General features: G+C 32.2%; 2 protein-coding genes across 2 annotated transcripts; one reads left to right on the forward strand and one right to left on the reverse strand.

The window, feature by feature from the left end:
- Positions 1-6,360: 6,360 nt before the first annotated feature.
- LOC124360842 (UDP-N-acetylhexosamine pyrophosphorylase) lies at positions 6,361-13,743 on the reverse strand. Its single transcript, XM_046814792.1, has one exon. The coding sequence runs from the start codon at positions 13,603-13,605 to the stop codon at positions 12,133-12,135; it is 1,473 nt and encodes a 490-aa protein (XP_046670748.1). The 5' UTR covers positions 13,606-13,743; the 3' UTR covers positions 6,361-12,132.
- A 3,097-nt stretch (positions 13,744-16,840) lies between these two features.
- LOC124360843 (NADH dehydrogenase [ubiquinone] 1 beta subcomplex subunit 4) lies at positions 16,841-26,757 on the forward strand. Its single transcript, XM_046814793.1, has 3 exons — positions 16,841-17,086; positions 20,943-21,086; positions 26,607-26,757. The coding sequence occupies exons 1-3, from the start codon at positions 16,958-16,960 to the stop codon at positions 26,673-26,675; spliced, it is 342 nt and encodes a 113-aa protein (XP_046670749.1). The 5' UTR covers positions 16,841-16,957; the 3' UTR covers positions 26,676-26,757.
- Positions 26,758-27,260: the final 503 nt, after the last annotated feature.

The raw sequence follows: 27,260 nt of genomic DNA on the forward strand, positions 1-27,260 counted from the left end.
TGGATGGTGGCGTGTGTCTGTATGCTGATGATTCAAATGTTTTGTTTTCTGGTCAGAAGCTTGAGAATATTGAAATTTCATCATATATTGGTCTAACTAGGATTAAGGATTTTTTTGACAAAAATAATCTTTTATTAAATTCAGATAAATCTAATTATATTTCTTTTTCTACAAAGCAATCCAGATCAAATTTAAACTGTGACATTTTTCTAGACAATGACAGACTTAAACAAGTAGACCACACAAAGTTTTTAGGACTTATAATAGATAAAAATTTAGCTTGGGATAAACATGTAGATCATGTTACTAAGAAGATGTCTACTGGTCTATATGCATTGCGACAAATGGCAAAAATTAGTAATTTACATACACTTAAATTAATATATTTCTCTTTGATCCATTCACATTTAGCTTACGGAATAAGCATTTATGGAGCAACAACAATAAGTAATTTAGATAGGCTTTTGGTCCTACAAAAAAAATCTTTGAGAATCATGAAAAATTTAAGATATACAGATTCTGTTAAACATATTTTTTCTGAACTTGGAATTCTGACAGTATATGGTTTATACATATTTGAATCAATAATTTATGTAAAACAATTTTTTGATCCGATACTACAAACCAATAAACATACATATAATACCCGTTTTAATAGACATGTCGATCAACACAATCTTGAATTTTACAAAAAGAAAACATATTACAGAGGTGTTAGATATCTACATAATTTACCAACAAAATTTATAATGGAAACAAATCTGTTAAAATTTAAAAAAGAAGTCAAAGATTATTTAACTAATTTGTCTCTATATTCTTTTGAGGAATATTTCAATACAACAACCAATTAATTCATTTAAAGAAGAATCGAAGATAAATTGTTGAGATGTTACGATTGTATTTTTTTACTTATATTTTAAAATTATAATAATTATAATATTTTAAAATTAATATTAGTATTTAGTTTCATTGTAGTGACGCTATTCTTTGTACCTTGTACATATTACAGAATAAAGTAGTTTGACTATTGACTATTGACTAATGTTGTTACTCTACTATAAGTGCCATCAACTAAACTGTAAACAAAGTTTTATCAGGTTTTGAAGGTAATGCTTTTGTTTGGGACACATTTTATAATCTAACTATTAAATTTTTTAGTACATTTGTCTGTATTAATGTTAAAAAGCTTAAATACTACAAAATATGTGTCAGTTAGGTAACTTATTAGAAAGTTACATTATGAAAAAAAATCTATGAGTGTGTAAGGTGACTAGTCTTTAATTACTGTCACTTGTGGTGTACATCGAGGGTCAATCCTTGGTCCTCTGCTATTTATAATATTCATTAATGACTCCCTGCTAATATCAAATCTCTTTAGTACATGGACGCATATAACACTGGTTCAATTCAACACCAGTGAGCTAAAGAATCTAGTAACATCTTCTATAAGAGAGGCTTCAGAATGGCTTAATTCAAATAATCTCTTGCTTAATAAAGAAAAGACTCAGTCAATTACTTCTACCTTTAGAAAAGTCCCTGAAAATACGATTTTAGATTCAAAATCTATTAAATATTAAGGATAGTACTATATAGTAAGCTTATTTGGACACTACATCTTGATATGGTTGCCAGAAAAATATTAATAGTTGATTTTGTTGCAAAGAATATTGCACTTTTATCACTGGAATACGTTATTTTCTAGTACATTGCCTTTTTCAGCCTGTTATAAGACATGATTTAATATTGTGTGGCCATTGAAGCAAATTTCACGAAATTAATATTTTAATTGCTTATAACATTCTGTTATTGTTCACTCGTATTATATTTTTAAATTGTCACTCAGTTTAATAAACAATGTTCATTCATACTCCAGTTAAAATTTTATTATAGTATTTTAGATTTGCAAAAATGCAACATATTCACATATTTTATAATAATTTACCAAAATTTGTATTAGCTCTTTCATTAAAACCTTCTATTACAGGTTGATTTTGAATTCTTTTAATTCTGTCTTGAGATTAAAATATTGTATTTTGTTTTAGTGTATTATAAAAACATTAAACTTATATTTTCATTGTTCTGGTTTGTCACGGATCCGACAGGGCCTTCTTAAAATGGTGTTGTTATCCACTGATCCACTTGTGCTATAAATTTGGGTAGAAAGGTTTTATAGGCTTGAAAATTATAACACAGGTTCCTCTTGATCCAAAAAAAGGTGAAAGGGTAAAATCTTCTATTTGTCTGAAAACTCTAAATAAAACGAGACTTGAAACTTGGTACATAGGTAACTCATGATCCAAGAACATTATTGAATTTAAGGTCAAAGGGCAGTCCATCTGTATGATAACTCTTGTTAGAACAGTCCTGGAGACTGAAACTTGGATCATTGTTTCCTCTTGGTCCAAGGAAGAACCCTATTGGTTTTGTGCCAATAAGACCAAAGGGCAGTATGTCTGTCCGTTCGAATGTCCATCTGTGCAATGAATCTTGTTAGAACAGTCCTGGAGACTGAAACTTGGATCATTGTTTCCTCTTGGTCCAAGGAAGAACCCTATTGGTTTTGTGCCAATAAGACCAAAGGGCAGTATGTCTGTCCGTTCGAATGTCCATCTGTGTGATAACTCTTGTTAGAACAGTCCTGGAGACTGAAACTTGGATCATTGTTTCCTCTTGGTCCAAGGAAGAACCCTATTGGTTTTGTGCCAATAAGACCAAAGGGCAGTATGTTTGTCCGTTCGAATGTCCATCTGTGTGATAACTCTTGTTAGAACAGTCCTGGAGACTGAAACTTGGATCATTGTTTCCTCTTGGTCCAAGGAAGAAGCCTATTGGTTTTGTGCCAATAAGACCAAAGGGCAGTATGTCTGTCCGTTCGAATGTCCATCTGTGTGATAACTCTTGTTAGATCAGTCCTGGAGACTGAAACTTGGATCATTGTTTCCTCTTGGTCCAAGGAAGAACCCTATTGGTTTTGTGCCAATAAGACCAAAGGGCAGTATGTCTGTCCGTTCGAATGTCCATCTGTGCAATGAATCTTGTTAGAACAGTCCTGGAGACTGAAACTTGGATCATTGTTTCCTCTTGGTCCAAGGAAGAACCCTATTGGTTTTGTGCCAATAAGACCAAAGGGCAGTATGTCTGTCCGTTCGAATGTCCATCTGTGTGATAACTCTTGTTAGAACAGTCCTGGAGACTGAAACTTGGATCATTGTTTCCTCTTGGTCCAAGGAAGAACCCTATTGGTTTTGTGCCAATAAGACCAAAGGGCAGTATGTCTGTCCGTTCGAATGTCCATCTGTGCAATGATAATCTTGTTAGAACAGTCCTGGAGACTGAAACTGGAACTTGGTCATCTGTGTTTCCTCTTGGTCCAAGAAGGAACCCTATTGGTTTTGTGCCAATAAGACCAAAGGGCAGTATGTCTGTCCGTTTGAATGTCCATCTGTGCAATGAATCTTGTCAGAAAGGTCCTGGAGACTGAAACTTGGATCACAGTTTCCTTTTGGTCCAAGGAAGAACCCTATTGGTTTTCTGCTAAAAAGACAAAATGGCAGTATGTCTGTCTGTCTGTCCGTTTGAATGTCCATCTGTGCAATGAATCTTGTCAGAATGGTCCTGGAGACTGACATTTGTATCAGTTTGTTACATGTATTATTCAGATACACATCTAAATACTGTGTACTTGATTTCTGTTTATATTTTTACATACAGAGATTCGGTTTAACATCTGTTGTTTGAAGATGTCCGTAATATTTCAAGAATGTAATTTAGTAAGCAATGTTTTGATACAGTGTGAACCGGAAAACTTGTTAGTGAAGTCAAGTAAGAACATCCACATATACTGTTTCCAGCTACACACAAGTCTAACTACTATTTTGTCACATGCCATCATGAAAGTTTTGACAGTCTATACAGACTGGAGACAAAATAATACTTCTCCTTTACCTATGAAAATAAAGCAAGAATTCTAGGACATAACAGCTTATTGAAATTTGTCTTAGAGTGATGTATTCTGAATGGTGGAAAGGAAGAAAGTTTTTTTTGTAATAACCATCAAGAAAACTATACACCAAAAACAAAAATTATGATTATTTCCTAAATTAATCATTTTTACTCATATAATAACTTTATACAAAATTTGAAAAAACTTTTAACTTTTGGAATAAAATAATTCCTCATCTTAATACTATTAAAATATAGAGAACTAGCTGTTTCCCGCGGCTTCGCACGCGTCTCTTAAGCTTTGCCCGTATATTTCTTTGCCTTCAAATAGTGTGTGGCTATTTAATATACGTAACTGTGTCGTAATTGCAGTTTATAATGTGCAGGCGCTTTGATAACTTTTATATATTGCAGTACAGCCTGGTGGTGAGTTACATCAATGGGCATTGCATATAAACCTTCTACATAGAAAAATACAAATAAATACAAATTTTCATAGTGATCGGTCCAATAGTTTCTGAGTCTATAAAGGACAAACACACAAACATTCATTTTTATATATTATAGCTGTTACCCGCGGCTTCGCACGCAATCTTTGAACCGAAGTCCTTATATTACTTAGTAAAAGCAATTATGATGTAATATGATGGGAGTCCTATACAAAATTTAAAGCGTAAGTAGGCATACATCAGGTAGATATTATTTAAGTTCGTGGTTAATAGTATCAGAGTTTAACTTAATTATTATATCATGTTTGGCATGTGTAGGAGCATTTCTGGTTCTAATTAATTTTATACATAACGTCACAGCATAATCTGCCTTGTCATCCTGATCAAGAAAACACAAATATCTGATCACACAGGAAACTTACTTCGGTCAAAAAGCGTATATTTCCAGTCCTTGTCATATATTTCAGGTCTTAGGATATTTCAAGTACCATAGTAGAGTTTGCCTTGTTGTTCTGACGAAGAAAAAAAATATATATACTTACGCAGGACCGAGATGCCTACCGCGGTTAAAAAGTGCCTACTTAAGACCATTTAAATTCACTTACCTACTATGTCACAGTTTAGCTTGCCATATTGCCTTGATCAAATTACTGTATACGTTCAATTATCTAGTTCTCGAAAATCTATTTTGGTCAAAATTGTGTTGACGTAGTTTAGTTTGCCTTGTCCCGATGAAGAAAATACACACATAAGTAGGACTGAAAAGGCTATAATGACCTAGGGGGAAGTTCTACCTACTTCTTATGTACTTTCGGTATAAGAGGAAAACCTTTATTAAGATTATGCATTCCAAAATAATCGTTATTAAAGTTTTGCGTTACACTTGTTTTTTGAACTGTGGCCAGGGAAAGAATGAATCGTTGAGGCATGTTAGTATTCGTTTGTTGTTGTCTGTTTTTCCATAAGCCAATTGTTAAAATGTAATATCATAATGTCAAGGAAGCCCACCATTTTAAAGTAACTTATGTGAAAACATTGATAATTTTGTTCATTAAGGTTAGTTTTATAACAGTATTTAATGCATTAGATGATTTTGTCACTGGCACAATCTGGAGTAAAATTTATATATTAATGTTTTATTTACTATCTGCATTACACTACCGATGAAGCACTGTTTACTTGTTATTGATAAAATTTAAATGTAAACAGATGTTTTAGAAAGTTTGTCGAACTAAAGCTGTCAACAGCTGTTTAATGCCAGTTTAATTTGAATTATGAAACGTAAAAACTACAATTTTTTATGAATTCCAAAATATTCCAGGTAACTTTTCTTAACTTTTTCTTCATAAAAACCTTCCTTGGATTTCAATGGACATTTTACAAAAAGAATTAACCGAATCCGTCCACCCGTTATCGAGTTTAGCGCTTACCAACACATTTCGACATTCATTTTTATTTATAAGATATTTATTCTGATACTTCATTTTTACAGTTTGTTTTTTTTCTTTTTCTTTTCGTTTCTTTTCTTTCCAAACTGAGAGTGGACAACTTTTTGATATAACATCTCCCAATTTTTTTTTACAATCAAAGTGTAAAATCAAACATGACTCACATCTGTTTTATCTTGGAATAAACCGACTTAGAGTATTGATTGAGTATATTGTATTACTATGCCGAAGACACAACACTACTTTTAAAGAACCAAGATTTTGAAACTTTACAGGCGATTTTGAAGTCAGCTCTTATAGTGCAGTAAATTGGTTCTTGGCCAATCGCCTTCTTTGTAATCACGAAAAAACTCATTTATAAAAAAATATAGAAATTAGATGTTCAATTTGTGAGTTGTAACTCAACCAATGTTTAAAAATTTTCACCTCACCATTTCAATCAAGTAGAGTTTTTATTGCAGTTATCAAGATGTTCGTTTTTTGGAGGAGTAAAAATGGTTAAAGACACACACACACACACATCCATTCATCAGTATGAACTTTATTCCAGTATAAAAATTACTAACTAACTTATATTACTGTATATACATGGTTTAAAACTATGAGTATTACAAATTGGTAACATTAAACACATCTTATACAGATTTTTATTTAAAGCTTAATTTTAAAAGAAATCAAACACTTATTTTACACACAAAAATCATAGTAAAACCCCATTAAAAATTTATATCTTGTACCTTATTGGAAGTTTTGTAATATAATTTGAAAAGTGAGACAACTTTAGATAATTTGCTGCAGCTAATTGTTTTGAATGCCATTTACTAATCAGTACTCAACTAAACTATTTCTATACAGTAAATTCTGTCATATTTGGTCTAATGTGGCAAGAACGGCTTAGGCTGGCTATTATTAGAGCTGGATACGTACTTGTCATATGAAGAATGTAAGCAAGTGAACTACCTGTGTCGTGGTATACTTTATTGTGGCACTATGCAGTCACGAAGACGTTCATTACTGCGCTGGAACTGTATTAGCACCATGCTGTTACTGATGTTACTGAACTGACGTTAAAGTTGCAAGTAAACTGAGTCAGGGGATATTTAGACAGTATACGAAAATTGAACTAAGTTAGTAAAATGTAATTTTAGACTATTAGACTACTTTGAAACATACTAATAATAAACCGGTTATTCAAATTGTTCACTGCACAATACAATTATTGTTTAGTATTAAAAAAACTTAATTAACTCACTACAATGTAATATTTAGATTAGTAGACTACTTTTAAATAGACTACTTATAATTAATGATAATAAACAATTGAATGATGAATAAGTTGGGTTTGTTCACATTTTTGCCGAAACAAGTCTACGTTTCTATTGTGATAAATATATTCTTTTCATTATTATTGTCAATTATTGTTAATATGTCAATCTGATATTTTATTCCTTGTCCCTCCCCTACCATCCAGTTCACTCCATTACGTTACTGGTTTATCAGTAACGTAATACCAGAAAAGTGTTACCAGAACTGGTCCGTTCCTATCCTCATTGCTTGCACGATAATAAACTCGGCTGTTACTCCGTAACGGTTACTGGGTAACCTAATACCAGAAATACGTTATGAGAACGGTAAATCATTTAGCCCACCTATTACTGAAATAACAGGGTGTTACAGGTAACACGTTATCCTGATAACAGGTCACCACTGAATAATGATGTTACCGACACTAATACGTTGTATACCGCCTAACTCTAACCTGTGTAGTTTTCCGTACTCGCAAAGCTTACATACTTATGTTTTATCGTTTTGTTTTGTCACTAGGCCAGATAAGACAGGTTTTACTGTACTGTACTTTAAAAAATGGGGAAATATGTGTAATGTTTGAACACTATGTTGTTACTCAAATACAGCGTGATGATAAGAGTAATAAAATATAAATACGAATTCAACACGATCGATCTGTATACTTTGTAAATGTGTACAAGAACAACCTTTTAGAGTTGAAATGATAAAGAACACAATTAATTTTGCACACCTAACCTTTCAAATTATTTCTGACATATTTGTTGATTTACCAAAAAATCCTTTTACTAATTTTTAATATTCAAGAACAGTTTCCTCTATTTAATTTTAGCGCTGAAATTCGAAATATGGGCTATTACAGAAGGAGTTGCAAATAACCATGTATTGGGATACTATTAATATTATTATTTGTTTAAAGTTTGTTATTGACGATGGAAGGTTTGACAGGATAACAGGAATTCGGACATTTGCCATCGTTATATGTTACAAAAGGTATAACACAACGTTTCAAGGATTGGAATTATTAATTTGATAATTAGGCCTATTTTCAAAGTATAATCGGCTTAATTGCCAAGTACATAAAGCCTTGAAATATATTGCGTCAAATCATACACGTTTTCAGAATATGTAGTTTATTACTTAATCTGCTTACTAATATTACGGTAATGGAGCTTTAATATTCATCTTCCACCAAAAGCATACTAAATATATATAAAATTATTTAATGCATTACAAAATAAAGAAAGCAGTATATACACCAGGAATAAAACATCTTACAATTTAAAGGCCCCTGAAATACAACAACAATACGCAAAAGCTAAGAGCAATATTTATAAATAATGTCAAAATTCTTACACCATATATAATATTTCCTTACCCATTTCAAACACTTATAATACTAATGAACATATACAAAAAATGACATAAAACTATAATATTCACATCACAATTTAAGACCATAGTAACTGATTAAAACTACAGTATTTAATGTTGTGCCTTAATAATTTCATATCATCAACATAATCATATTGTTACAAAATATTATGTTATTTAATTTAATCCCAAATTATCAATACAATAAGAGTAAACTGGACTCACAAATAATCAGAACACAGATTTATTAAAATCTGCAGGTTTAATTTAATATACAGGTTCAGTAAAATGGAATAAAGTAAATTAAATAAAAAAGGAAATTTTTATGAACAAACTACAGTTTAATTTTATTAACAGATATCATGTACTTATTAATTTTTTTATCACATTTCTGTAGAAAATAAATACTAAAATAAAACAAAGATATTAAAAATGACTCTCCTAAAACTATAGAGAAATTCTTTGCTAAGGAGAGATTACAAAAAAAAAACAAAGTCGTAACTGTTTAATATTCTAAGAGGTTGTATAAAGAAGAATTTTCTTCAAGGTAAATCCTGAAATAATATAACTGTCCTCCTGTATTTTAATATCTAAAATGTCTGATCCTAGTCTAGAAAGAGTGTAACAAAATGAAATAATTATACATATATTGATTTTTAAATTGATTCAACAAGAATAAACACGTTTTATAGGATTGTTTATTAATAGAACATGTTATTGATTAAAAATTAATTAATGTATTTGTACTATGATTCTTTTATTTCTCTTGTATAATAATATGATAGTATCTTCAAAGGATCTGAGTATTTTCTATATTATGCCAAATTGCTGAAAAAATAAAATAATTTATTTGCACAACTACAAAAGATCTTCTAATTAATGTAAACTTGATTCAAAGTGTAATAATCTGTATTAGACTAAAGTAATTGTGTTAACAATAAAACTTATATTGAAAACAAGTGGCAAAAATATATTTTATAATAAAACACACATGCGAGCACACCAACATTCAAAATATCACAGTTCTAAAGCACAGTAAAGTGTTACATTATAAAATAATACAGAGTGCCTCAAATTATGTAAATACAATGTGATGTTTCTCCTTCAGTTAACATTCTAGATTTCCACCAAAATCCTAACTGGATTCTGCATCTGTATCAGTTAGTGGAACTGTTCTATGGGTGTATTACATTTTTTGAGACACTATCAAAATAAATTAGGATATTTATTGCACATTGTCAACATATGTATAACATTTATGAGAACTATACAGTTTGATCAATATTGCACAAGGGTGAAAATGTAAAATAATAATATTTAGTACACAGTAGGGTATTTTAATTATGTACAACATTTAAGTTCATGTTCATGATAAAAGTGATTTTTAAACTGAAAAATGTCGTTAATTTTAAAATATAAACATGGTTACAATGAAATATTTGTATAAAAGTTTACTTATCATACAAATTATAAAACATTTAAACAATTATATTTTGAAAAGAATTAAAATGCCTACAGTTTTTCTTAAAATATATTAATTAACTATAAAAAAGACTCTTTTTTCATTCTCTCCAAAAATATTTGAAGTAAAATTTTGGAAATTTTAAACACATTGGACACAAATGTTGAGCTTTAATTTTAGATAAGTAATGATTAATCTTATGATGCCTTAGCGTAAGTTTTGAGAATTTACTTCTCTCATTTGTCAAGTAAGTACATCTTTCGTGAGATCACTAGTGATAAATAGAATTGTATGATTTCTGATCTTTTAACATATTCAATCTTATATTTCATAATTTAATGATCGATAATTATTGTGCTTTGTATATCCACTAGTATTATTTTAATTAATTATTTTATAGTGTATCTCATTATGAAAATGTCTTCATGCAGATCAACAAGTCTAAGTTTGATAGAGAAGCTGAAATTTATGTCTAACTAAAAGGGAAAATTTATTCTGTGAAAGATAAAATGGACAGAGACTGCACTCCCCATTAACTTTTATGTTTTAATTTTACTTATAAATTGCTACGTAACAGATAGTTCTTGTCTTTTTCATTGTTAAAGAAGCTAATAAATTGAATATTAAAGCATTTGTACAGAATTTACAAACAAAAAATCAATAACAACTCTATTTCTACTCACTTGATGTGAAAAAATAATGTGGAATAAGAAAAAAAATATATACAGAATTTACCTAATCCAATACTGAATTTAAACCACATTACCAGTAATATATAAATTTTCACCAAGAAACACATTACATTTTTAAATAACAAAATGTAAACATTACTAAATATTAACAAATCAAATGCACTATTTTTATTTTGTGAATGTTTCATAAGTAATACTACCTTGTATGACAAAAGATATGATCAATTTTTTATTTATCATTCTGGAACTTTCCATTTGTTTGACTTTTTATGACAAAGTTTCAATACTAAAACACTAAACTTGGGGTCTCTGTTTTAATTATGAGCATCAAGAATGAATTTTAAGGATTTTGTCTAATAACAACCATTAACAGTTAAATTAAAAAGTAAAGTGACATTGAATTTCTCAATCCTGTGCAGAAATTTTAACTAAAATTAAAAGTGAAAAGTACTTCTTGAAATATTTTAAAGTAAATTGATAACCAAGCCTTGATAATACAGCCTGTATTATGTCTTTTTGCTAAAAAAGCATTTAAAGACATCTTGGTAATGGATATAATGGCATCTTTTACAAAGTGATTTATGACAACCATATATTATATTTAGATCAAACCTATGTTTTATTTACAATCATTAAAAAAAGTAAATACAGAATCAGTGAAATTTAGTATCTATAAAGTATGAGTAAATTAATTATTAAAACCATATCCACGGTATTAATTAAGTTAGTTGTGTTATTCAACCACATGTGTTAAGCATTCAAGCATGTTAATAATATTTTCAACATTAACAAACCATAATTGAATTTTCTATTAAACTGTCTTAGTTGAATGATAACCTATCTTAAAAGTTACAAACGCTAAAGCTTTTTCTTAAAGGATAAACCTTCATACATTTTGTGAGCAATACAGTATGTGACACTTAGCCTATATTTGTTATATTATAAATTTTTGTTATGAAGCACTTGTGACATTTTTTATTATAATCAGATAGTGGACAGATGTCACTACAGATCTATTAACAAATTAAAAATACAAATACAGTATATATGTAATCAATGATGAGAAAGAAAAATATAAATTTAAAATATACTATAATCATCTCTGGCAAACATGTACATATACTGTGTTAAAAAATATTACATACATCATTCCGTATAGGAAATTATTTTAAAAATTAATCTTTAATTACATTAAATTAAAAACAAATAATTATGGTCAGCCTACTTCAAGTAGGTAATAGTTATTGTCTTTTTAAGCAATACCTATTTATTTACATTGACTCATTCAATTAAGTCTTTGAGGTGCAATAATTAGTATGACATTCGATCAAGAAATTTCAAATTATTTTAATAGGAACTATAAAAAAATAAACATTTTATGAAAAATCAAATGGTATTTTGTGGACGGCTAGAATTTTAACACTTGATAATTTTAAACTAGTTCTTGACATTAGCTGATGTTACGTGTGAATTCCATTGGAACCATTTGTAATTTCTTCTTTTGAGCTCTTCAGTAATAATGGAGATTGAAATGTTTTACCTTCCACAACTGATTTCAATCCTTCTCCAGCATACGACAGTAATGGAGATATTTCACAAACGAGTGGATTCCCTATAATTTCACCACCTGCTTGCCGAATAAACCTGGCGTGCTGTGAGAACAGATCTCTTTTCGCTGTAGACGGATTGTCTTTCTCTGAGGAGTCTGAGTTTTTCAAAGCACTGAATTCGTCTTCTCGATTTACTTCCCACACAACCAAGTTTTCAGCAAATGGAAACACATCAAAAACAAATTTCTCCATTTTTATGCCATTAGGTTTCTCAGGGACACACTGAACTCCATTCTCATTGACAAAAGGGATCTTCTTTTTTGCAACATGAATTTTGAGTTGGTTTTCATATTTACCGATTATTTTCCTTAAAAATTTTGCTGTGAAGAAGTGGTTACAAATGCTACCGGCACTAAAAGTTAGCTTGCCATCGTTGTTTCTCATTTCAGCAGTTTTCAGAGTTATTTCACTGTACTCCACAACTTGAAATTTGTCATCTACATTGCAGATAACACCCAGAGCCTCTGTAGGGAATGCTTTTGGAACAACTTTGGCACCACAGTCAGCCCCACGTTTTACACAGTAACCTACAAACACAGGATCTGCTACTCTTACTAATATGTTGTCAACACTGTGACAGTGTAGGTATTCAACTCCACGTTTCTCAATTTCATCAAGTACCTTTTTGTCACGAAGTGCTCTGTAGATACCTCCATTACCATCAGGTGACTTTGATATTTTATTGGGTCTTTCAAGAATAATTTTGCCATCAAATGTAAAACAAGGCAACTGTCCTTGTTCAAAGAAAATCACATTGGTTTTAGACAATCCAAAATAATTGTTTTCTTCAAAGTACTCTTTTGTTGGTTCCATTGTTTTTTCACTTGTCATTATGATCCATGTAATACTTCCTTGTTTACCTGTGTGACTAAAGGCTAACTGTTGTAATTTCAGTATTCGTTCTGCCTGAATTTGGTATAGGGACTTATTAGATGGTAGGCCAATATTATACATACCTTTTGGTAAAGAAGATCCTAAGCGAGTTCCTTGACCACCTGCCATTAGCAGAACTCCAACCCTTCCTTCAGAAATTTGCACATATCCCTCTGTTTGAAAAGACTGTAAATGTTCAGGTGAAGTTCTAGAGACAGCTCCATATAAATGAGAAGGAATAGGTTTCATTCTGTCATCTAGTTTTTCCTGGTTTTCATTTAAAGTATCTGCTGTTCTCTTAAAATATGAAATCACTTCTTTTAAGTTTATCTCTTTTATATCACTTAAGAGTTCATCTTTATCAGACTGACTTAACCTATCCCAAAACTGAAGAAGATGTTCTTGGTCTAACTCTGATAAGACACCCTTGATTTCATTAATATCTGACATTATAACTAATTTAAAATTTATTGAATAGAAAACACCAAACTCACGAGCCCTCTTGATGAAATAAGTCCATTCAACAGCTGCCGATACACTAAACAGAAACAATATTGTTGACGTTTCACCTGGTCTACATTTGACAGTAGACTGTCGAAGACAGAAGCAGACGATGTGGTTTCGTAGCACTATCGATATAACATGAATCGAAAGTAAATTGTCGACTGGGGATTGGTACGACTACTCTATGCTAAGTGCATACAACAGTTTTACTGAAATAATTATGTATGAAAAATAGTTAATTTTAGCAACAACAAAAGTTAGTGCAGTTTTTTCTATGTTGTTAATTCGTCAACATTTCAATTTCAAGCACTCATTTGGCTTACCCAATAAAAGAAAATAGGTTATAAAATGTAAGATAAATGAATAAACATGTTATATTGTGTAAACGCTAACAAAATTTCCTCCTACTCAATAATTACATGAAGAGTCAACCAATAAAACGTCGACAAAATTTTCGTACGGCGAAAAGTAATTCGCTGTGTTTTAATTTACTACCACTAACACAGTATCGGCAATTTTAATGGAATTAAATATTAATTGTGATTAGCCTATTAGAAACATCTAACTCCTACCATAAGTTGCTCCACCAGGATTATATATCCTTATACGACCCGATGATGTGCTTATTGACAATTACAAAGCGTACAGACTAATCGGAAGAAACACCAATTACAATAATAAAACATATTTAACATTTTAAATTTAACTCATAAAGATGAGATCATACTAGAAGGTTTATATACTAGAATCGTTTTACACTAAGTAAAATATTAGCGGGGTACTTTGATAAAAACATGTTGAGCAGTTCCTAATACTATTATAGGGGAGTGGTACAACTTATAATATAAAAAATTGTTACATACTCACATGTTTAATAGTTAAATGTCTCAATTTTGGCTAAGATCAAAGTAGTAGTAGTAGTAGTAGTATAAATTTATTTGGAAGAAAACCAAAGTCATTTCACTTTGGTATTCTTCATGTTTTACCAAAGAAATGCTTTCCTCATAGACATTTCTTGTAAGGATCTGAGACGTACCGTTACCATTCAGTTTTCAATAAATTTCTCCGGTGTTAATAAACCTACATTCTTACTTCGTTTTTATTTAAGAAAAGGCTTTATTTTGAGCTACTGATCACTCAGATTGGTTGAGACTAAGGAGACGGGCGCTGACATTAGGCCTAAATTTTGTATTTTAAAGGATTTTTTATGTCGTGAATACATTGTCAGTTGTACATTAGGCATCTCCTCAAGAGAGACTTTTTTTTCTCTCTCTTCGTTTAATTAAACAGGCTCGGGTGAATTCCCATGAATTCCAAGAGAGACTTGTTTACGTTCAGTGTCAGCTGTAAGCTTGTTAACATTCAGGTTATTTTAACATGTTCATGTAAGTTTAATGTAGCTGTTGGTCTCGGCCTCACTTTATACATTTCTTTAGTTGATTTATAAGTTTTGTGAGTATTTTTTTGCATTGAATTATGGGTCTTGGAAGGCAAAAAAGACGCTCACAGGAATAATGAAAACGGAAATTGAAGAGTGACGGAACTAATTGAATAACATGTGATCCTTTAACAACAAGAAAAAGACAAGTCCCTGATGACACCGATTTGATGACATCTGATCCTTCTTCCTCTAAAAGAAGACAACTGGTACCTCCACCCGCTAATCCTAATTTAATATCGTGTGGTTCTTTAACCATCAACAATTTTAAAGTGATTCCCATTATGGGTGGATAGTAAATATTACGGGCAATCTCTCATTGTTTATTTGGGACTTAAGATAGAAAACATGAGATCCGTTTGACTGCTATTAACCACATTCTTAAAAAGTGGCGTGCATTCAAAGTGTTATTGTTGGGGATGAAAGATACGGACGAAGTGTTAAAAATGCTATTGATTGTAAACGTGTAATGAGCGCTAATTGCCAGTTGGCAGGGCAGTAGAGTTTATCAGGAAAATGATGACAGAATTGCTAATTATGGTTCTGGAGGGACTATTCATGACTTGCTTTTCTTTGGAGACCGAGATAATGGGCATTATAGTATCCTGAAAGATAGTTCTAACACCGATGAATGTGAATTTGTTAACTTCCTGCTCGAAATTAGTAATGGTCAATACCCTACCAATGATGACGGTTTAGTGGAGTTGCCTATGCTCTTAATTTCAGATTCAGATATTCTCATTGAAATATATATGGTCAAGATTTAAATTCTCTCTTGATGCTTCCAACCTTTCAAGCCATGCAATTCTGGTACCTAAGAATGAGCACTGCTGTGAGATCAATAAAAGGGTTTTAGATCTCCTTCCAGATTCATCCAGAACTTACTTGAGTGTAAATACTATAATAACTAATGAGAGTGAACTGCTACAATTTCCTACTGAATTCTTAAACAGCCTTGAATGACTGGCTTACCGTCCCCCCATTCCGTAGTCTGGCACAGCATACATATATTTAAATTACATTTTCAAAGCTGGATGTTGCAGGATGCAGTAAAATTAAATTTATTTAATTAAACCTTGATTTTATAACGTAATTAATGACAGGCAATTAATCTTGTGTACATAAAAATAAACCAATAAAACGGAGTATCAAAGGCCCAACAAGACGTAAGGAAGTGTAATGTAGCTAGAAAACATTCTAGGGTGAATTAAACATCCGGGAGGTTAAAAAGAGCCCTACTCGCAAAATTTAGAAATGTGTTTGTTTAGAAGTGAATTCTCAAGCTAATTGTACTTTTTTTATTTTCTTAGTCACTCGAATTTGATTTTAAGCATTGATGCATGCAAACATTTAAACTTTTTAAAACATTCGAGACTTGTGTTATTAGCATAGTAGTTAATTAATGATCTTCAGGGTCTCCAAAAGAAAAACCAACCATTAAGCTATGTTTTTAATTGAATCTTTTTCATTAAAATATATTGCTGACTATAAAATTATTACATTGGAAAATGAATGGCATTATGGCAAATGTTATCTTCTAAAGCACTAGAATTTTATTCAGTAAAACATTAAGAATGCAACTGTTGTGTACTTTTGTGCCTACATTGTAATTCCTGTTTTCATGAACACATATGTTCGTGTATGGACAATAGTATAAACTCTTTCTATCCGCAGCTTGCGATCACTCCATCCAGGTGACGCATGAGGAGATCGACGTCTTGTCTTACTTTTTTTTTAATCAGGTGTTCGTATTTCGTTCAGTTGAAGACAAGTCGGAAGCTGAAGAGCTGAAGGTTGTGTTAGGTTATCTGAGGAAACCTGATTTTATTTTAGTAGGCTCAAGTTAAAACAGTTGAGAATATGGTGTCTGAAGATAAACTTAAACAATTAATTGAATTAAAAACTAAACAAAGAGCAGCATTAAAAGCTGAGTTCGTGAAACATTACACTAATCCTCACAGATATGCAACCGGAGAAGGTGGATCCATAGTAAGTGCACTTCTTTACATTGTAGTCTACTTGAATGACTGTTTCTTTAGTTTATACATTCTATGTTTAGTGTAAGGTCAGATAACGTGCACAATATCGGGTAAATGTTTAATTTAGCCATTTATATTTGTTGTTTTTCAGAAGGAAAATGCTTAAAAATCAAATGTAACAAACAAGAGAACAATTAAATTCTAGAAAGACCAAACTCTTTTTTTTAATCTTGTAAAAGGCACTAGTAGTTGATTGGGCAACAGTAATGCTTCAGCATAGGGTAGCACTGAAGGTGCTCTCATAGCCTGTGCTGATGGCCAGGAATGAAAATTATCCCTCAAGATATTACAAATTCACCTAAACATATTAAATCCATCTAAAACAATGAAACAACTTGTGTATCATCAGCTAAGAGGACAATGACCACCACATCTGTTGCACAGAGTAGAGAATTGTAAAATTCCATGTCAAACAATAAACTACACAATATCAACACTCTTAATTTTACACTATTAAAAAACGATAGAGCACCCACTATATTTATTGTAGCGGCAGTATAATAAGAGCTACCACAACAATTGAATGAGCAAACCAAATTATCGATTATACATAGCTAACTGTTGAGTACAAAACTATTCTTGTTATAGTTTTTAAAATCAATTTAATGCAAAATACCTGTGGCATATACAATGCACGCTATGGGAGCTGACGGACAGAATGCACCATAATGTTTCGGAGCTAAGAGGAAAATGGTGCTAGCCTGCATTGTAGACCATAGGAGTGCTACGACAAACTTAAAAATAATCCTGAGGAGTGCTACAATACCTATCGAGGTTAGACTGCTTATGTGGTATGAATTTGTATTTTGGTACTAGGCTGTAGACTTCACTGATGGTTAGGGGCATTTGTGATCATTACTTTTGTACGCAGTATCATCAAATGTAATTCAAGCACGAGAAAGAACCGATCATGGGTAGGGTACGATTAGCGGACCCTGTTTTTTATATCGAAGAATGTAATCATCAATAACTATATTCACATCTCAAATCCTAGACTATCAATCAATCTCAATCCACTATCCTGCCAATGGCGCAGTGTAGTGGGTACGGCGGTTATCGCAAGATAACCAGATCAAGCAACGCCGAGCGTGGCTGCTGCTTGGACAGGTGACCGCTGAGCGATCCTGTCCTTGCAAGCGGCCCGCCTGCCCGGCCATTGGTGGTGGTTCGGAAGTCACCTTTAAGCCGTTGGTCCCCAGGTTAAGTGTTAGAGAGGGCTTCTTAGCCCTAACTTCGCCTGGTAAAATAAGACATTCTTTACTTTACTTTTTACTTTACTATCAATAGATATAACAGTATCTATAGTCCTCAATAACAATCATATGTTTTAAATTTAAATATGAATTTAATATTTACAGTGATGAAACAAATTTATTATAACCAAAATTAGAAAAACTGAAGACGACCATATTTGCTCCTGTCACAGTTACAGTTTTTCTTTCCCACAAATTTCCCGTATGGGTTTTTCGGTACGAGTCCAACATGTTGAATTCACGTAAAACATGTCTTATCATCTTTCAATGCAATGTCGTGTTGGTTTTGTAAAATTGACTGCCATTTTTAATAATCAAATGTTACTTATGTAAAATTGAAATATTACCAAACCTGTATTATTTTAAAGTGTTTACAGCTGTTAATATAGATTATTTAAGTTAATTGAGTACTTTGGGATTATACCGACCACACCCAGACATGAATCGTTATTTCACATTTTGTTTCTACTGATTACTAGATTAGCGTAGAACAATATTTCGTCCATATAAAACAGGAATTGTCTTATCGCAAACCCCTCCCCATCCTCAGACAGAGGTCAAAGTCGAGCGTCTAGTAGATAACGTGATTGCAGAGTCTCGCCGCCCGTTCAGCGGTTGCATCGCTTTGTTGTACTTCCGTGTTTTACCTCTACATTTCTCCAAACACAAAAATTCAACAAAAACAAACATTTACCAAACTAAACTCGGTATCAATTTACAAAATCGTGACCATGGAAAGGTATGTTCATTTTTTTTTCCTGAAAACTACAATTTTTCCTGAAAACAATAGTGAAGAAAAAATTCGTCGGCAACGAAAATCAAAGGAGTTACGATTTTTTTAAATCCTCTGAAAACTCTGTTTTTGACAGTACCTCTGGCAATTTTACTGAAATGATGACGTTAATCCTGTCAACGATGCCTGCCCGCTGCGCAGTGCTGCGCACTGCTTGCTCTTTTAGAAAAAAAATTAACTCGAGCTTGCAAAAGTCGAATCCCAGATCACGTGATGCCCCTGATCCTTAACCCTCCAAGTGTTGTTCGACAAAATTTTGTCGGTTATTTTCCATCTTTAATGCAATAATGCCCGAAAGGCATCAATATAATACAATGATATACTTTCCCCCCAGTTTATATGCACCTGTGATAATAACACTTGGCTATAAATGCCCAACCCATGAAAAAAAGTCCATTTTTCATGGTCACGGTATTGTAAATAAATACCCTAAACTCTTTATTACAAAAACACTAAAAACTTGTTTTTATTCTTGATCACATTCCGCCACCCAAAATGCGAGTGCCTCCGGCCGAGTACCGAAGGTGCTGCCAAAGCCCGCGCTGATGTCGACGAAAGAAAAACATCCCTCGAGATAGTACCTATCAGTAAAATATCAAATTCTAGAGGGGCTAATCAGAAATATAAATTGAATTGTAATGGAAAGGCAATTATGTACCGTGCAAATCACGTGATGCCGCGCGGCCTGCCGTAATCAGGATTCTCGAGAAAGATAAGATAACAGCGACAACAATACCGATCACAATACCTGGAAATGCTTGTAAGTTTGTAATTTTGTAATTGAAGAGTTGTTTTTTCGTTCTATCATGTTTGTTTCTATAAATTTCTATTTTTGTGTTCTTCATACTAGTGTGGTTGGTATAATCCCAAAGTACTGTTAATTGTTCAGAATAATTCAGCAAAATACCAACATATGCTGTAGCAAAGCTGTTCAATCAGCTTTCAGAAGAATTGAAGACCACAACATCTAAAGAAGCTGTGGTGGTAATTTATTTAATTTTACTATTGTGGGTGTATAATGTAGAAACCAGTGATAAATACATCGTACAGGGCTAGATGCGTTACCCGTGCACGTTGTAAGGCCTTGGAGCGACCATAATCCTTAATTACTCCTATTCTCCTGCCAGCTTTGATAAATTAAATAATATTATATTAAATAAAAGAACTAAAAGAATCTAAACCCTGAATTAAATTAAACCGGACAAAATAAGATTATAAACACATACCAACCCCACGCCGCTCGCCAATCATGTTAAAACCCATCCCTACATATTTTAATTTAGAAAGCCAATTCACCCCTCATAATTTTCTGGCATGTACTAATTAAATTATTTCATAATACTGCTTATATCTAATATACAAATAATTAAGGTGACTTGCGGTATCCTTGGCCTCTGAAATGATACACCCTAGTCGATCACTCACTCGCAACTCGCCGTTCTGATCCCTCCCCCAGAACTCCTTATCAGTCCTACGAACCGGTCAGTGATCCACAATTAGGCCAGCTACCTTAGCACCTGATAAGTCTGGTCCCATCTGTGGATCAGATCCTCTGATATAAGTGGTGATTGGTCACCACAAGCAATCGACTGATTGGTTGATGAATAGACCCTACTACTCAATGAATGAATTTATGTAAGAATTAACACTGGAAGAAGACTATGTTTCTTATTTCTCACCGACTACTAATGTTTTTTACGCATTGCCAATCTCCAAGATTGTGTCTATAGTTTTTACTAATGTACATACTCTTTGTTCAGTTTGACGCTGGTATTCAAAGATGGATGGCGATGGAAGCAACCAAGTACAATTTCTTCAAACCTACTACAAAAAATGCAGTTATCGGCTTTGCCGTATACTTGCTGCCTGTTGGGATAACTATGTACTTGGTGAAGACACAAAGAGTGAGTATTTGTCTCTTAATTCCTTATGTGTACTACCATTACAGTGTGAGTAAAATCAGTCCTTCACAATCCATTAACTGTTATATAAATTTAGTTTTATCTCCGTTGTGAAGTGCAGTATACGTATGTAATAATTAGTTTAGTAGGCATTTATTTTTTCTGTGTCAATTTTCTGTTTTATCACACCATAAAATCACATAAACACTCAATCCAGTGTGAATGTTAGAAGCTTCTTCTCACTTGTTGGTTACAACTATTAGGGAGTCATTTTACTCTAAAAATAGCAAACATGTTTAAATTAGTGAATGCAAGTGATTTATAGGGCATTTACTCATAAATTCACTTCACTTCCAAGGGACTAACGTAAAGTGTTTTCCTATTGGAATTATTTATTTTAACTTGATCCTAAATTCAAATAAGAAATTATAATATTACTTATAACGGTTTGAGGTGTTACATTTTCCAGTAATATTTTCATAATTAATGACGTTTTTATTTAAAATAAAATCTAAATTATTTAATTATGTGAATTTTCTTATTACATAATGTGAAGACCTATTGAAATATTAATGTGTTGCATATGAAAACAATTGGTGATCTTAGCACTTTTATCAGTTTTATTGACTTGTACTATGTCAACTCTCTACCTTTTTCTGTTCGGTAAGATCCCCGCACAGGCCAGTGGCCAATGAGGATGGACAGAATATGGCTTGAAATAGAATCGGCCCCTCCTTTTAATGAAAATAAAATTAACCACTAGCTTATATAATAATAATAACATTTTATTGTTATAAGACTTACAAATATTAACAGTGTCAGTAGTGCTGCACAACCCCAAGTCCAGATATACTTATAACTATAAATTGTTGCAGATAAATTATTATATTTTAATATCATACTTTTTTATAATTTGATATGTGTTGAGGTATAATAAGAGTTTTCTGCTTTGTATCCTTGGTGGAAGTAAGTTGGTTTTAATGGAAAAGACATTTTTTGTATACTTCCACATAAAATGTATTAAAATAACGCTTTTGCCGGTTAAGGCATCATCAGATTGACATTGTTTACAGAAAAAAAACATGTGTAAAATATAATAAACATATGATAAAATAGAATAAAATTTAAAACTAACTGTAAAGACCAAAAACTAATAAATTATAAAAGAATTATGTAGAAAAATATGGTTTGCAATTCATAATTTTGGAATGGATTTCTTTTTTCACTAATGGTATAAAAATATCACTGAAATTTACGGAAGGTTGGGAAATACAGTTATCTTTTAAAACTGTCATACACGCACTTAACCGGCAAAAGCGCTATTTTAATAAATTTTATATGGAAGTATACAAAAAATGTCTTTTCCATTGAAATAACAAGAGTTGTCAAAACAACACTATCAATTAGTTTAAACAAGTAATTAGAATTAAATGACATTCAAAAAATGGCATTAAATAAAAATATCCAAATTCAACAATTATTAAAATATTTATAAATGAAGTAATAATAATAACAATACATAAATAGCAGCTAAAGGTTATAGACATACTAGAAATAACAAAAAAAGGCAGCTATTGAAGATTTGAGACAAAACAATTAAAGGTTAAAACAATTTTCAAAAAGCAATGTGACCAACTGTAAATCTCTTGAGGGCTGTAAAAAGGATTAACCGCTAATCAGCTATAAAGTTTCTTCCTGAAAATTAATAGTCAGGATGTTTATCAATCAATGGCATTCATTTATTGAAAACTGTTAATGAAAGTACTTGGTAACTATTCAAGTACCGTACTAGATTATTTAGATTACTGGTATTGTAGTTATGAATTTAAGATCAACAAACTTCTCAATGCTACCAGAAGACTAATCTTTTATTTATACATCCGAATCATATCCCAGCACATCATCAATTATTCGGTACAACTATATCACTATTATCTTTTAAATCACTTATATCACTTTTGTATCCATTGTAACTGAATACAGCACAACGCAAAGCAATAACATGGCAGACACCATTACTGTAGGTCTATGACAACAGTAAAAATAACTAGTTAAAAAACATTGATATATCGACTACCAAAATATTCTGATAGATTCTGTAGAGGATACAAAACACTTTAGAATTTCGTGATTACGACTCTAAACGAAACATTAGATTTGGGCAAGAATTTGCCAAGGAATTGTGTTGCAAAAAGTGCTTAGATAATTGTCACACTCGTGACGCGGAGGATGTAATTGTTACGGCCGATACTATTGTCACTGTCAAGTATCTATACTCTAGTACAAAACTACTAATTACTTACTCTGTAATTCAAGCAGACTTTTTGCATGGTAAACATGTTAAAATATCATATGAAGCAATAAGTTATTTTGCCAAAATGCCTTAAAATATCCAATATGTTTTCTTTCTACATTATTAGCTTACATTAAATGTCAGCGTAATTTTGAACACATTGTTATTTATGCTCTAAAATTGGCATGTTGTTGTTTCATTTAATTCATTTCAATTGCAAAAGCACATTCATACAATTTTTACAGTTAAAATAAGGTATATAGTGATTGTAACAAATAATATGCTAACTGATGGCAACAATAACAAAAACTATTGAGGAGCATAACTATAAATAATGGTAATTAAAATTATAATATCAATAGATAAAACAATAATGATTAATACATTCTTATAGTTAAAGTAATAACAAAAATATAAAATCATGTGTGATGTAATTTTGGAAGTGGGTATATAACAGGTGGGTGAAGATGGGGTATCTAAGACACATGATGGCTGTTGTTAGTGTAGACTCAAAGTAGTGAGACATCGCTTGAATGTGGTTGATGAGAATTTTAAGTCCAGGCTAGAATAAAGCGTTTTCTTCATTCTGTAATATTGTCAAACTTTAGTTGGCAAAATATGTAATTAAAACTGAAGGTTTGGCGAATAAAGTAATAGACCTCGTGCTGGCAGGAAGTCTTAAGTCAAAATGTTTTAAAAGTTCAGAACAATCAGACTTGGAAATTGAACAGTAGAGGAATTTTAATCCCAGTGTAGTACCAGCTAATCAAAGGAAACTCTGTGCAATCCTCTCTTGTAATTTTGGCAAGTACACCAAATGAGGGAGCAGGACTCCAGGTGAGGACAAACAAAGGAACAGGAGAAGAATTTTAATCCCAGTCTAGTACCAGCTAATCAAAGGAAACTCTGTGGAATCCTCTCAATTTCAATCTTGTAATTACGGTAAGTACACCAAATGAGGGAGCAGGACTCCAGGTGAGGACAAACAAAGGAACAGGAGAAGAATTTTAATCCCAGTCTAGTACCAGCTAATCAAAGGAAACTCTGTGGAATCCTCTCAATTTCAATCTTGTAATTACGGTAAGTACACCAAATGAGGGAGCAGGACTCCAGGTGAGGACAAACAAAAGAACAGTAGAAGAATTTTAATCCCAGTGTAGTACCAGCTAATCAAAGGAAACTGTGTGGAATCCTCTCTTGTAATTTTGGTAAGTACACCAAATGAGGGAGCAGGACTCCAGGTGAGGACAAACAAAAGAACAGTAGAAGAATTTTAATCCCAGTGTAGTACCAGCTAATCAAAGGAAACTGTGTGGAATCCTCTCTTGTAATTTTGGTAAGTACACCAAATGAGGGAGCAGGACTCCAGGTGAGGACAAACAAAAGAACAGTAGAAGAATTTTAATCCCAGTCTAGTACCAGCTAATCAAAGGAAACTCTGTGGAACCCTCTCAATTTCAATCTTGTAATTATGGCAAGTACACCAAATGAGGGAGCAGGACTCCAGGTGAGGACAAACAAAGGAACAGTAGAAGATAATTTTAATCCCAGTCTAGTACCAGCTAATCATAGGAAACTCCGTGGAATCCTCTCAATTTCAATCTTGTAATTATGGCAAGTACACCAAATGAGGGAGCAGGACTCCAGGTGAGGACAAACAAAGGAACAGTAGAAGAATTTTAATCCCAGTCTAGTACCAGCTAATCAAAGGAAACTCCGTGGAATCCTCTCAATTTCAATCTTGTAATTATGGCAAGTACACCAAATGAGGGAGCAGGACTCCAGGTGAGGACAAACAAAGGAACAGTAGAAGAAAATTTTAATCCCAGTCTAGTACCAGCTAATCAAAGGAAACTCTGTGGAATTCTCTCGATTCAATCTTGTAATTTTAATCCCAGGAATTGGAGATACTGTATATCATTAAGAGAACGTGATTGTCTGTTATTGTGACTTAAACAGCCTTATTGCATATATTGTAGACATAAATATCCCAGTTAAGAGATGAGGTCAGTAAGTCACTTCCAAATCGTTGACAGAGAACTGTCAGGGGATTATCTTTAATCACACAAGGTGGAATGAGCCAACTGATTTAAGGTAATTATGACACATTTATTCAAGTTGAGAGGTATGTTATTCTTCATCCACCACTCGTTTAATGATTTAGGTCCTCCTGAAGAGCAAGCGTGTCTCGGATATAGTTTATTGTTCTGTAGAACTTCAGGTCGCTCAGAAAAATTTAAGATCTACTATTGAATTTAGTTCAAACATTATTAATGTACAATTTGAATAGGATAGGTTCCAGATGGGAGCCCTATGGAACTCTAAAGGTGGAGAAAGATTGATGAGAAAGAGCGGAACAGAAACGCATCTGGAGTCTCTTGCCACGGAGATAGCTAAAGAACCATCTTAGGTCACCAGCCACCAGCCAGAAACACCTTAGGTCAAGTAAGGCTATGTGCTTCAAGCTTGCACACAAGAAGCTAATGGTCCATTCAGTTAAAGGCCTTCTAGAAATCCAGCTCTAAAACATCCACCTTTGACCTCTTACCAAATGAACCCATAGTGTGACTCTGGAAAACAGCAAAATTTGTTAAAGCAGATCTTCCATTATTTCAAACATTTTAATTGTATCAACTGTTGCAAATGATATTGTTGATTTTAAAATTAATCTCATTGACACCAACTTTTCAAAGATTTTGACCAGAACAGATAATAATGCTGTAGTTCCTTAATTATGTCATGTGTAAACTCCTTACCACCATCACATGATAACGATGTATTAAACAATGAGTAAGGGGTAAGAATAGGTCAGCAAAATGTTTCCCAACAGCTAATATATCTCTGAATCAGGTCCAGGATCCTTATTGATGTAAAGAGTGAATTGATGTACCATCATGCTCTCAGTCAACCATGCATTCTGCATTCGGTAATCAAAGCAAGATAAATTATATGACAATTCTTACTTATTTTGATCATATCGTAAAAATTGATAGAGTAATTTATGGATATCTTTTTTATATTGATATTAATTAATCACTTTTTGGGGTACTATAACAATTAAATTTAAAAGGGTAGTTGTCCGGTTATTTCCATGTATTTATGGTATAAATCACTGAAGTGTGTGTCAGTTAATTTAAATTTGTAAAATATTTTTAGAAAATAGTTATTCTTTTATCTATATTTTCACTTCTACCTTTTCTTAATATTACGTTGCTTTTGAACTGTTTCAGGAAGCTAAAGAGCGGAAATTCCGGTCTGGAATGGTCTCTTACAGGGACAGAGAGTACAAATTTATTTAAATCTAAACTTCTTTGTTAATTGAAAATTAGAATATCTGCTTGTATGTAATTATTATAAATAAAAGTTACTTAAAACTAGTAATATGTGTGTTTTATTTTAAATACAAAATATGTATGTTTCTTTTTAGTGAAGTTTTAGTTATGAAATGCAAACTGTTTTGATTAATCAAGTACATTATATTTGTCCAAAAATAATGTACTTTTTGGATACTAGTTTGGTCTAATACACAATGTTTTCTGCCCAATTAAGCGTTGCAAACACCGTTATGTAAAAATCTTGAGGTTTAGGGACATCTTATTCGAAATTAAAGTATTTTCACCCTTTTACAAGTGCTTAAAGAAGTGTACAAAAAGTACACGTGGATGTTATATAACATTCAATAAGTTTTTTTTATTTTTACAAAAATATTGCCTGTAATTCTTTTTGGCAAGGTTAGTTTGTAGAACAGTTCTTTTGTACGGTCAACATTCTAAATACTTGTTTTGTACACTCTTGTTTTTGTCAGAATGGTCTGTACAATAGCCACAATGATTACATTCCATACGCATATGTATGCTATCAGAATTCAACATATTTTATTAGCT

The sequence above is a fragment of the Homalodisca vitripennis genome, chromosome 4 (assembly GCF_021130785.1).
Source record: "Homalodisca vitripennis isolate AUS2020 chromosome 4, UT_GWSS_2.1, whole genome shotgun sequence".
Classification (NCBI taxonomy): Eukaryota; Metazoa; Arthropoda; class Insecta; order Hemiptera; family Cicadellidae; genus Homalodisca; species Homalodisca vitripennis.

What these genes read in the sequence shown, in the direction of transcription:
- LOC124360842 (XM_046814792.1), bottom strand. Translation starts at nt 13,605, where the DNA reads ATGTCAGATATTAATGAAATCAAGGGTGTCTTATCAGAGTTAGACCAA.
- LOC124360843 (XM_046814793.1), top strand. Translation starts at nt 16,958, where the DNA reads ATGGTGTCTGAAGATAAACTTAAACAATTAATTGAATTAAAAACTAAA. An exon ending in CCGGAGAAGGTGGATCCATA is followed by an intron (nt 17,087 to 20,942) that starts GTAAGTGCACTT and finishes CTCTTTGTTCAG; the next exon opens with TTTGACGCTGGTATTCAAAG. An exon ending in ACTTGGTGAAGACACAAAGA is followed by an intron (nt 21,087 to 26,606) that starts GTGAGTATTTGT and finishes GAACTGTTTCAG; the next exon opens with GAAGCTAAAGAGCGGAAATT.